At 49.5% G+C, this 12,627-nt stretch overlaps 1 protein-coding gene across 1 annotated transcript in view; it reads right to left on the reverse strand.

The window, feature by feature from the left end:
- Nucleotides 1-257: 257 nt before the first annotated feature.
- The window catches only part of INPP5J (inositol polyphosphate-5-phosphatase J), an 88,122-nt gene continuing 75,752 nt past the window's right edge, over nt 258-12,627 (reverse strand). Inside the window, 2 exon segments of the mRNA XM_030219686.1 lie at nt 258-1,089; nt 5,352-5,456. Of these exon segments, the coding sequence (XP_030075546.1) occupies nt 466-1,089; nt 5,352-5,456 (729 nt within the window). The 3' untranslated portion in view covers nt 258-465.

Here is a 12,627-nt window from a genome sequence, read left to right on the forward strand (position 1 = left end):
TTTCTCTCATGCATATTCACCAAGGATATCCTGAACCCCTATCACTGGCTGTGGGGGTCCCAAGACAGGTTTGGAAAGCCGTGCAGTAGACACTAATCATAGCAGGTGTCTCATACTATGTGGTACAGGTCCCGGAGATGCAGTCCGGTCCCAGAAACGTGCTCACAATGATCCTTACAGATTTGTATGCAAACGTATTTTCGATTGTCAGACAGACACGGCGGGGGGGGGGGGGGGGGGGGGGCCAAGAATGATACCTCCTACCAGGGCTTTCCTTGGAACAGGAAACCAAGATGGACTAGGAAGGCATTTCCAAAGGAGGTGAAAAAAATGGCCAACGTTTCTTTTTAAACAAGACAAACCAGCTGTGGGCAAGGCACAGACCAGTCTGGGAGCAGAGGGTGGCAGGGAATTCTACAAAGACAGGGATCTCAGCCCCTCAAACTGGGGCTCCCACTCCCTCAGTTAGAGTGAAGTCTTATTTATCGTTGGACTCAGGGGCAAATCCCTTGGCTTATTCTCTTTCCTACTATAGCTGGGGGATACGGCCCCTAGGCTTGGAGCAGTTTGCAATTCCCCGTCTGTCTTCCCAGGGATGTCAGGGCTCTTTAGAATTGTCTGTAAGCCCTGGATTTCCCTCTGACCACCGGCCTGCCTCACCGCTGGTACAAGGATGGGCTGGCAAGGTTCTAGACTATCAGGGTGATCGTTCCAGGTAATTAATGATTCTGAGGCCCTGTTGCCGTTGCCTTTGGCCATCATAGGGCTTGCAAGGTCTTTAGAGCTGGCTTGTTGCATTCGATTTGGATCAGACCCCAGGTGGATCTTGGGAGGCTCCTGCTTGGGGCTCTTGGACCCATGAGGGGAGGGGCTGCGGCTTTTGCTCTTTTCACGGGAGGATGGCATGAGGATTAGTTCATGGAATTTTGCCAGTGCTGGGCTGCGGCTTCGACGTTGTTTCATCTTCCCTGGGCTTGGACTACGGGATTTAGGCCGAAGCAGGACCAGTGTGCTATCATCCTCCTCGGAGCTGGAGTCCGAGCTGTCCGATGAACTGCTGCTCTCTGGGTCAGAACCAGGCATAGAAATCTGGAAAAGTAATAGGATATAGTCATAGATTACAAAGAGAAAATATGAGATATTAGCATAAAGGCTTAGCAAAAAATGTTGCAGAAGAAAATGACATCTTTATGCGTGTGTGGTGAAGTGTATTTCTCTAGTTTGGCCAGCAGATGGTGCACGTTTTATGTTTAACGCTGTCACAGAGAAATGACTGTTCCTTCTTTAGTTTAACCAGTGTGTTTTTTCTAGCAAAAAAGTTGTGGGTACTCAGATGCCAGGCCACCCTTCAAGGGTGGGGTGATCACTGAGGGACCCCACCCCACAATAGCCAGACCTCCCCCACCACCACCACCACAATAGCCAGGCCCCCTGCAACCAGTCACAGAATCTATGACAAGGCAGAATTGGTGTGTAGGGCCTAAGCTCTTTCATTAAAACTTGGGGGCCACGGGTCAATTTTAGCAAACAATGGAAAAGGTGCCGGTACTCAGTACCTCCAAGTACCCCCTCAAAAAAAGCCCTGAGTTTAACACAGAAGAAGAAAAAACCTGCAGTGATGTGGCCAGCGACTTAAAAAATGTTGTTCTGGGCTCTGATTGGCCTAGGAGCTCAAATTCAGTCTGGAAATATTGGATTTTCCTCCAGTCTCAGTTTGGAAATAGGGAGAGAAAGATCTCTTTACTGAGACCCTGTGAGCAGTTATATTCTGTAACCTGTGATCAGCTATATTTCCTGTACTTCCGAGGCACTATCCAGATAGTGATAAAATATTTAGATAGTTTTATTATTGATCCTTATTCAGGTACTTGTTATTTTCCATCTGTTTTTAGCGTTCACTGTTCAATATTTGTTTATGACAATACATTTTTTTAGTTTATTGACTCTGCTTGTCTTTGCTGACAAAGAATCCTGGTGGTCTTTGAGTGCTTTCTAGGAACTGTGGGACCACTGGGAGTGTGGCCCCAATAACCTAGAAATCACCAGGGATAACTTGAGAGCGGGAGACTTGTCCAGAGGCGGTTGGGACCCAGTTGGTGGGAGGAGAGTGCAAGTATAGAGCACATGCCCTGGTGCAGGTGAACCCCAGGTGTGCTGAGCATAGACCCTCTAAGTGGCCGCAGGGTTAGCCCTAGGCAAGTGGCTAGGCGTTTCGTGTCAGCATGCATCTACTGCCCTCATCTCCTCCTACTTTCTACTTGGGCTGAAAGTACACACACACTATTACACAAAACACATCCTTTCCCCAACAAATAGATGAAGCCCTGCCTATGTTAGCCAGTGAGTAAAAGCATGTGCGTTGCCATAGTGCTTCTACTTGTGAGGACCAGCTTCACCATCATACACACTGGGCAGTCACTACGACAGCAGTGTTGGGGGAATGGAAAACAGCAACTGAAAGCAAGAGGTTCAGACAGCCTGCCACATAAAGAATCATCAGTACGTACTGTGACCTGCAAACAAGGTGAGCAATTCTTTTTAAAAGGCCCGTTACTCAGGTAAAAGCTATTTGAAAATTGCCCTCATAGGGACTAATTTGATAACAAACCACCTAAGGGAATATTCCAAAAAGGCGGAATCAGTGCCGATGGGCCTTTATCAGATCCAGTAGCATGGAAATTGTCTAGCACAAAGGCGCATGTGTTCTCTACAGGGGTAATTCTAGAAGGAGCCTCTTCGATCAGGGTGGCAAGAACGCATGTAAATGCCAGTATTTTAGTCACGTGTGTGCATATCTTGACACCTACATGTGTAAGATGATGATTTTCTGGCTATATCTTATCTGCCAAGATTTGATGGTATGTACTTTACAGGTGTCAGAGGAGGGCGGGCCCAGGAAGAAAGAAGGGACGTCTGAGGAGGCCTTCTGAATCGCCGATCAGCTGTTCTTGCCCGTGCAGCAGAGGTGACAGGCGCTGCACGGGCCGGTAAGGCAAAGGGGGGGGGGGTCGTTGGAGGGGGGGAGCGGCAGCCACGACCAAAGGGGGCGGCGGGGGCGGGGCACGGGACCGGAGCATGGCAGGAGGCGGAGCTAGTGTGGGAGAATACACAGGAAGAGCGGAGGGCCGGCCCGGGGCTGCTAAAATTGGAGATTTTTCGTGGGGGGGGGGGGGGCAAGGCGTCCATACAGGACGCTCATGACGAGCGCCTTTGCCCCCTCCCGATCCTTTTTTTTTTGTTTCTTTTTTGGTGCTGAGGGAGAGGGGAGCAGCGGCGACCCGGGGAATCAATAAAGGACGCCCCTGACGCATTTTCGCCCCCCCCCCAGTTATTTTTTTTAATGGATTTTGTAAACTTCTAGCAGACAGACAGCCCTAACGAGAGGTACAGACTCTCGTTAGATTTCACGGTGTTTCCTGTGTTAAACGAATCGGAAAAGGTTAGTGCATGTCATTTCAATGGGATTTGTAGAAGAATTGCTCATCTGCATTCAGTTTTCGTTGTGACTGTGGGCAAGTCACTTAACCTTCCATTGCCCCAGGTACAAAATAAGGTCCTGAATATATGTAAACCGCTTTGAATGTAGTTGCAAAAACCTCAGAAAGGCGGTATATAAAGTCCCATTTCCCTTTCCCTATTTGAGATTCTACACGGAATGTTGCTATTCCACTAGCAACATTCCATGTAGAAGCCTGCCCTTGCACATCAGCAACACGGCTGCGCAGGCTTCTGTTTCTGTGAGTCTGATGTCCTGCACGTATGTGCAGGACGTCAGACTCAAAAACAGAAGCCTGCGCGGTCGCATTGCTGATCTGCAAGGGCAGGCTTCTACATGGAATGTTGGTAGTGGAGGAGTAGGCTAGTGGTTAGTGCAGTGGAACATGGAATGTTGTTACTATTTGAGATTCTGGAATGTTGCTATTACTTGAGATTCTACATGGAATGTTGCTACTATTTGAGATTCTACATGGAATGTTGCTATTTCACTAGCAACATTCCATATTTAGATTGTGAGCTCTTTGAGCAGGGACTATCTTTTGTGTATGGTGTACAGCGCTGCGTATGCCTTGTAGCGCTATAGAAATGATAAGTAGTAGTAGTAGTAGTAGTAGGATGCCCAGTCTTCTAGGTTCCTAAGCTCTTCCTGCAGTTCTTCACGATCCACATGTGTTTTGACAACCTTGAATAGTTTTGTGTCTTCTGCACATTTAATCACCTCATTCGTTGTTCTGTTTTCTAGATCATTTATAAATATATTAAAAAGCACCAGTTCCAGTACAGATCCTCGTGGCACTCCACTATTCACCCTCCTCCGCTGAGAAAAATGGCCATTTAACCCAACCCCTCTGTTTTCTGTCCAATAACCAATTCCTAATCCACAACAGAATGTTGCCTCCTATCCCATGATGCTTTCAGTTTTTTCTGGAGTCTCTCTCCTTTTAAAAATGTGAGGTCTGGCCACAGCATGTGTATGTTAGCACCCTGCATCAACGATAAAAAGTGTGCAATTGAAACCAGGCACACCCCACTCTCCACGCCTGGGCCTTCAGTGGGAGAAGGACATTTTCAGAAGTCCCAAAAAGGCACCACAATGATAGTTTGTGAAGCATGACACAGAGTGCTGAACCGGGTCCAGGGCAGGACAGCTGCGGCACCCCCCCCCCCCCCCCCCCCGATTGCAGCTGCTACTGGAACAGAATTGAAGTACCTTGGCTGTCGGGGATCCCAAGGCCCCGCCAGCAGAAGACGTCTTCTTCCTCCAGCGCTGACTGCCGCCCCCCCCCAGCTGCCCTGCTGCTCCCCACCCACTGCTGCACAAAATACCTTGGCTGGAGGGGTCCCCAACCCCCGCAAGCTGAAGCCTTGTCCCATCGCCTGCCCTTTCTTCCCCCTCATGTCCTGTACGCTTTTAGTGAAATTGAGCAGTTTCACTAAAATGAGCGTACAGGACGTGAGGGGGGAAGAGACAGCAGGGCAGGCAACATGGCGGTGCTGGAGACTGGCGCTGGAGAAGGCTTCAGCTGGCGGGGGATGGGGACCCCCCTCCAGCCAAGGTATTTTGTGCAGCTGTGGGTGGGGAGCGGCAGGGCAGCTGGGGTTCGGCAAGGTGGGGCGGCAGCAGACCAAAATTGCCCCCCCTACCTTGGGCTCTGGCCCCTCCCACCGTGAGGTCTGGCTACACCCCTGGCATCCTATTCATTACATCCCTGACCTTCTCGCCAGAAAGTGCCCCCCCCCCACAGCTATGAGAAATCTGCAGTTCTGTCAGAAGCCTGTACCCTCACTTTCCTGTAATGCCACTCTAGCATCGAAATGTAGGATGGTGCAAGAGAGGAAGAGAAACAGCTAACCTGAAATGGCTCGGTGACTCCTATCAGGGTACCAAGGTTGTTGCTATAGTAACCAAGAATGTATTCGCTGGTCCCTTTCGGCAATGACTCCTCAGTAAACATCACCTGAAAATAAAGAATAGAGCAATGATGGAGCCATATTGAACTGGGGTCCTGTTCAGAGGGTCTCAGTGTGGCTCTTTGTGACCTTAGGTAAATTACTCAACCCCTTCGTCTGTAAGCCCTCCAGAGACAGGAAAGTAATCTACAGTACTTGAACGTTACTCACTTTGAGCTACCGCTGAAAAAGGTGTGAGCTAGAGCAGGTTGTAAGCGTTTTAATAAATAAATGATATAAACCCCATCCTGATTACTAAGTAATAAGACTGATCATGATCTAGACAGTACCGAACTCTTATCACTTGACCGATTAACCACATTGCTATTAATGAACAAGTACCATCACTTTAATCTCATGTCAAAGATGATTTCTTTGTAATTGATGACCTAACATATGTTACAAACCAACCTACTACCATAACCTACCTTTAATCATTATTTTTTCACGGAGAGGGTGGTGGATGCTTGGAATGCCCTCCCGCGGGAGGTGGTGGAGATGAAAATGGTAACGGAATTCAAACATGCGTGGGATAAACATAAAGGAATCCTGTGCAGAAGGAAGGGATCCTCAGGAGCTTAGCCTAGAATGGGTGGCAGAGCTGGTGGTTGGGAGGCGGGGCTAGTGCTGGGCAGACTTATACGGTCTGTGCTGGGACTGGTGGTTGGGAGGCGGGACTAGTGCTGGGCAGACTTATACGGTCTGTGCTGGGACTGGTGGTTGGGAGGCGGGACTAGTGCTGGGCAGACTTATACAGTCTGTGCCGGGGCTGGTGGTTGGGAGGCGGGACTAGTGCTGGGCAGACTTATACAGTCTGTGCCGGGGCTGGTGGTTGGGAGGCGGGACTAGTGCTGGGCAGACTTATACGGTCTGTGCCGGGGCTGGTGGTTGGGAGGCGGGACTAGTGCTGGGCAGACTTATACGGTCTGTGCCAGGGCTGGTGGTTGGGAGGCGGGACTAGTGCTGGGCAGACTTATACGGTCTGTGCCGGGGCTGGTGGTTGGGAGGCGGGACTAGTGCTGGGCAGACTTATACGGTCTGTGCTGGGGCTGGTGGTTGGGAGGCGGGACTAGTGCTGGGCAGACTTATACGGTCTGTGCCAGAGCTGGTGGTGGGAGGCGGGACTGGTAGTTGGGAGGCGGGACTAGTGCTGGGCAGACTTATAGGGTCTGTGCACTGAAGAGGACAGTACAAATAAAAAAGTAGTACATATGAATTTATCTTCTTGGGCAGACTGGATGGACCGTGCAGGTCTTTTTCTGCCGTCATCTACTATGTTTACTATGTCAAATAGTCAGAGCTATCACACACAAACCTATATGCAATATCATAATGTATTCTTCTTTACCATGTATGCATGCACCTTAATGCAATACCATTTGTAATTTTGTTAACCAGAAATGGCAATCGCCACTACGGCAAATGTAAGCCACATTGAGCCTGCAAATTGGTGGGAAAATGTGGGATACAAATGCTACAAATAAATAACCCCTCCCCTTCCCTCTTCCACATGAAAACATAAAATGGGATTACTACTTAACCTCTTTTGATATCTAACTGGCAGGTGAGGAGGCTGAGTGACAAAGCTTGAGCTGCTCAGGTGTAATACAACCTGCACAGAGGAAATGATACCAACTGTATAAAGTTCCCACAGGAACTGGGTCACCCAGAGGCAGCCACAGCAATCAGACGTGCGGAACAGAAACTTTTCTCTTGACAAACAAAAAGGCACATTTGCTCTTGGGGGAAATCAGCTGTACTCTAGTAATTATAATTCACATCTCAACTCTGCTGCTGTTCAAGCACTCTCTACCATCCCAGCTACATGGGCTTACACGCCGTTATTCGGGTTTCCCATGGCACCCTACTTCAGAAGGGGAGAGAGTGAGCAACCGTGCAAGTCAAAAGCATGAAAATTCCTGAAGGGTTGATTCCTAATGCTAGAAGTGAGGGCACAGACAACGAGGGCTTGACCTAAAATGAGCCAGTGTTCCTGGCTGGGTTCAGGGTCCAACCTGACAGGAGCTCCCCTCAGGCCAGCAACGCCTGGTGCCTCCACCTGAGGTAGAAAGGTTTTAGCAGGTGAGATTCTCTCCCTTCTCCCCAGGAAAATTCCAACACCTCTTCATACATTTAACTCAGGATTTTCCACTCCTCTGTTATCTGTGACTTACATACCTCACACAGATTTCACAGATTTCCAGAGCAGAAAAAAAAAAATCGCTTGCATAATTCACTCCAGCACCGAGGAAACTCCTTCCCCCTCCTCTTAAGTATAGACAGATCAAGAGAGAGACACACACAGATATTTTAGCTCATCAAGGACCCCAGCCCTCTGTAGGCTAAACCGCAGCCTGGGACAGCACTGAAGAAATGCCCCCCCTCCCTCCCCTCTCAGACAGAGAGAGAAAAGAACAGAAGAACAGCTTTTTATCCTCACTCCTGGTTTTTCTTTTAAACAGATCCTGCTCTAATAATAATCCAGTCTCTTTTCCCTATTCATAAGCACCATCCTCCGAATGTTGAAAACTACCCAGCTCCCCTGGGGCCACTTCACTTGCCCTCTCTAAGTATCAGGGTGAGGCCTTTATTTCCTTGCAGAATATGCGTCTTTCTTTAACACACTCTGATCTCTTCCCAGGGCCGTGCCTAGGGTCTCCGGCGCCCCCCTGCAGTTGGCCTCTCCGGCGCCCCCCCCCCCCTCAGTTGGCCTCTCCGGCGCCCCCCCCTGAAAACGAGCGCTACACTACCCGCGCTCTTCTCCCCAGATCCTTTTTTTTGTTTAAATTTACCTCTCCGGCGCTTGCAGCATAGGCAGTGTTAGTGAGAAGGAGGCGGCGCTCCCCCGCCCCGACGTGTCTTGCCTTCGCTGTGTCCCGCCTTCTTCTGACGTCAGAAATGATGTCAGAAGAAGGCGGAACCGAGTGAAGGGAAGACACGTCGGGGCGGCCGGGGGAGCGCCGCCTCCTTCTCACTTACGCTGCCGCACGCCGGAGAGGTAAATTTAAACAAAAAAAAAAAAGGATCTGGGGAGAAGAGGGCGAGGTAAGCATGGTGCGGCGGGGCGCCCCCCAGAGGATGGCGCCCTCCTGCCATGCTTACCTCGCTTACCGCATCGGCACGGCCCTGTCTCTTCCCTTTAGCCACTGTAAACATTTTAAATGTACAAATATTCACAGTTGCTGACCCCTTTTCTCACAGTAAGTTCAATGATTCACATATAGTTACAACCTGCCCTCTAGCAATAAGGAGAGGGATTGATGCAGAAAGACTTGTGATAGAACTAATCACTCCACAACAACCACAGCATAAGACATTTTTTTGAAAAATTGCCAGCAGTCATCGGCCCAGTCTCCCTCCCCTTCCACCCAACCCCCCCTTCCCTCCCTCCCTCCCTTAGCCAACCCCCTGACCCAAACATTTTCCCTGGTGGTCTAGTGGCCCACCCCAAATCCCCTTTCCCTGATTACAAAAATACATCCTTGGTATCTAGAGGCACCCACCCTCCACCCCACGACCCCTTGCCCAGGCATGAGTAATTCCTACTTGCTCTTGCCTCAGGCACTCTCCTCTTTAATATGGAGTCACTCTGCCCCCTTGTGGTACATCATGGGACGCACTAGATGGGGGGGGGGGCCAATCTACCATATAAGAAAAATTTTCCCAATATGGTCGACTGGCCCCGCCCAGTGCATCCTAAGATGCACCACATGGGGGCAGGATGCCACCATTTTGTAGATGATAGCACCAGAGGCAGAAGCGAATGGGTATCGCTCCTGCCTCTTCAGGTATGGGGGGGGAGGGGTCTGGGAGGGGAGGAAGCTCACAGAAGGGGTTAGGGGGTTATAGTGAGTGCCTCTAGACCCAGGGAGTAGGGATTTTTTTGTTTTCTATTTCTCTCAGGGGATGAGCCCACTAGACACCAGGAAGCATTTTTTTTATATCGTGCAGGGGGGGGGGGGGGGGGGGGCAGTGCCCAGCAGGGACTAATTTTTTTAAAATTCAGATCAGGTTGGTTTGGACTGGGTGGTTGCCATAGAGCAATATTTTTAGGGAATGAGGAGGTCAGTCACATGTGTGTGAGGGGGGTGGGGGCGTTGCCTATCGTGTCAGGGGTTGGGAGAATGCCAGAGGAGGATTTATTTTAAAATTTTTGTGCAGCCAAGGGGAGAGAGTTGCTGACTGCGGGGACTGCACGCCAACCTCAAACCTGGCAGTAGGTTTCTGGCATTGAGCTTTACATGGGAGTAAACCTCAGCGCAAAAACTTTTTCTAAAGAAAAAGTATGTTTGTCCACATCCTTCTTGCAGACGACTTTTTCGACTTCACAGGCAGCTGCTTCGACATGCCAAGCACCATACAGACCAAAGGGTTTACATCTGTGAATACTGTGCCCACGCCTTCAAGAGCTCCCATAACCTTGCTGTGCATAGAATGATTCATACAGGCGAGAAACCTCTACAGTGTGAGATCTGTGGTTTCACCAACCGTCAGAAGGCCTCTCTCAACTGGCATATGAACTGCCTCTGGTGACCACTACCACTCTCCAGGCAGCATACTGCTGTTTCTTCTGCGCTTCGTCTGCGCTTACTGGGTATTGCTACAGTTCCCAATTGTGGATCGCCTTGCCGAGAACTGTTCGTACCACTCTGGTCCATCTCAGCATCTGGATTACCACTGTCCATCTTGGTCTCTCTTACCTTTCCCTTCTTACCCTGCTCCTTCTCCCCTATCTAAGAAGAAATGCAAAGTGATGCACTTAGGGAGTAGAAATCCACGGGAGACGTATGTGTTAGGTGGTGAGAGTCTGATAGGTACGGACGGGGAGAGGGATCTTGGGGTGATAGTATCTGAGGATCTGAAGGCGACGAAACAGTGTGACAAGGCGGTGACCGTAGCTAGAAGGTTGTTAGGCTGTATAGAGAGAGGTGTGACCAGCAGAAGAAAGGGGGTGTTGATGCCCCTGTATAAGTCGTTGGTGAGGCCCCACCTGGAGTATTGTGTTCAGTTTTGGAGGCCGTATCTTGCTAAGGATGTAAAAAGAATTGAAGTGGTGCAAAGAAAAGCTACGAGAATGGTATGGGATTTGCGTTGCAAGACGTATGAGGAGAGACTTGCTGAACTAAACATGTATACTCTGGAGAAAAGGAGAAACAGGGGTGATATGATACAGACGTTCAAATATTTGAAAGGTATTAATCCGCTAACGAACCTTTTCAGGAGATGCGAAGGTGGTAGAACGAGAGGACATGAAATGAGATTGAAGGGGGGCAGACTCAAGAAAAATGTCAGGAAGTATTTTTTCACAGAGAGAGTAGTGGATGCTTGGAATGCCCTCCCGCGGGAGGTGGTGGAAATGAAAACGGTAATGGAATTCAAACATGTGCGGGATAAGCATAAAGGAATCCTGTGCAGAAGGAATGGATCCTCAGAAGCTTAGTCGAGATAGGGAGGTGGGGCTGGTGGTTGGGGCTGGTGGTTGGGAGGAGAGGATAGTGCTGGGCAGACTTATTCAGTCTGTGCCAGAGTCGGTGGTGGGAGGCGGGGATAATGCTGGGCAGACTTATACGGTCTGTGCCAGAGCCGGTGGTGGGAGGCGGGGATAGTGCTGGGCAGACTTATACAGTCTGTGCCAGAGCCGGTGGTTGGGAGGCGGGGCTGGTGGTTGGGAGACGGGGATAGTGCTGGGCAGACTTATACGGTCTGTGCCAGAGCCGGTGGTTGGGAGGCAGGGATAGTGCTGGGCAGACTTATACGGTCTGTGCCAGAGCTGGTGGTTGGGAGGCGGGGATAGTGCTGGGCAGACTTATACGGCCTGTGCCAGAGCCGGTGGTTGGGAGGTGGGGATAGTGCTGGGCAGACTTATACGGTCTGTGCCCTGAAGAGCACAGGTACAAATCAAAGTAGGGTATACACAAAAGTAGCACACATGAGTTGTCTTGTTGGGCAGACTGGATGGACCGTGCAGGTCTTTTTCTGCTGTCATCTACTATGTTACTATGTAGGTATGTTCAGGTACTGTACATATTTCTCTGTCTCTGGAAGGCTCATAGTCTAAGTTTGTACCTGAGGCAATTGAGGGTTATGTGATGCCCATGAGCCCATAAAGCCATAGAGGGATTTGAACCCAGCTCTCCTGGTACTCAGCCCATTGCTCTTACCAGAAGGCTACTCCTTCTCACCAGAAAACCTGGCAAAGGCTGGGGGGAGGGGAAAAGAGAACTGAAACCTGGAAAAAAAGTAAATGGGAAAAAATGAACCTTTGGTGTTATTTGGAGGGGAGAGATTCAAAATGAGGAAATATGAAGCCATTCAAATCAGCAAAAGCAGTAAGCAAAGGGCTGAGGTGTCTTCAAACCAGCAACACAGTAAGTAAACATACTGATGGCCAGTAATTCCTTTTACCTCAGTACAGGAGAAATGACCATAAATAAATACATTACACAAGCCTCAGCTGCCCCTGTCTTTTCCCATTCCCTCTCTGGCATAATGGGCAGGGATGGTGGATGGCGTTTAGCTGGGGCTGGACACTGGGGAGTCTTTTCTGTTGGACAGGTGGATGGCAACGATGGGAGAACTGGCTGTGGAGTTAGTGTCACGGGAAGAAAAGTGGGACAGACCGCCCTGTAATGACAGAAGGAAACAAGTCCACTTATGTTTAAAAAAAAAAGGGCCTATCCATAATTTAGGGGGTATGTCCCATCATAATGGAGGAGTGGCCTAGTGGTTAGGGTGGTGGACGTTGGTCCTGGGGAACTAAGGAACAGAGTTCGATTCCCACTACAGGCACAGGCAGCTCCTTGTGACTCTGGGCAAGTCACTTAACCCTCCATTGCCCCAAGTACAAAATAAGTACCTGAATATATGTAAACTGCTTTGAATGTAGTTGCAAAAACCTCAGAAAGGCGGTATATCAAGTCCCAGTCCCATTTCCCTTTCCCTATTTGAGATTCTACATGGAATGTTGCTGTTGCAACTATTTGAGATTCTGGAATGTTGCTACTGTTTGAAGATTCTACTTGGAATGTTGAGATTCTGTTGCTACTATTGGAGATTCTACATGGAATGTTGCTAGTGGAGGAGTAGCCTAGTGGTTAGTGCAGTGGACTTTGATCCTGGGGAACTGAGTTCAATTCCCACTGCAGCTCCTTGTGACTCTGGGCAAGTCACTTAACCCTC

Source organism: Microcaecilia unicolor, chromosome 11 (assembly GCF_901765095.1).
Source record: "Microcaecilia unicolor chromosome 11, aMicUni1.1, whole genome shotgun sequence".
In the NCBI taxonomy this organism is placed as follows: domain Eukaryota; kingdom Metazoa; phylum Chordata; class Amphibia; order Gymnophiona; family Siphonopidae; genus Microcaecilia; species Microcaecilia unicolor.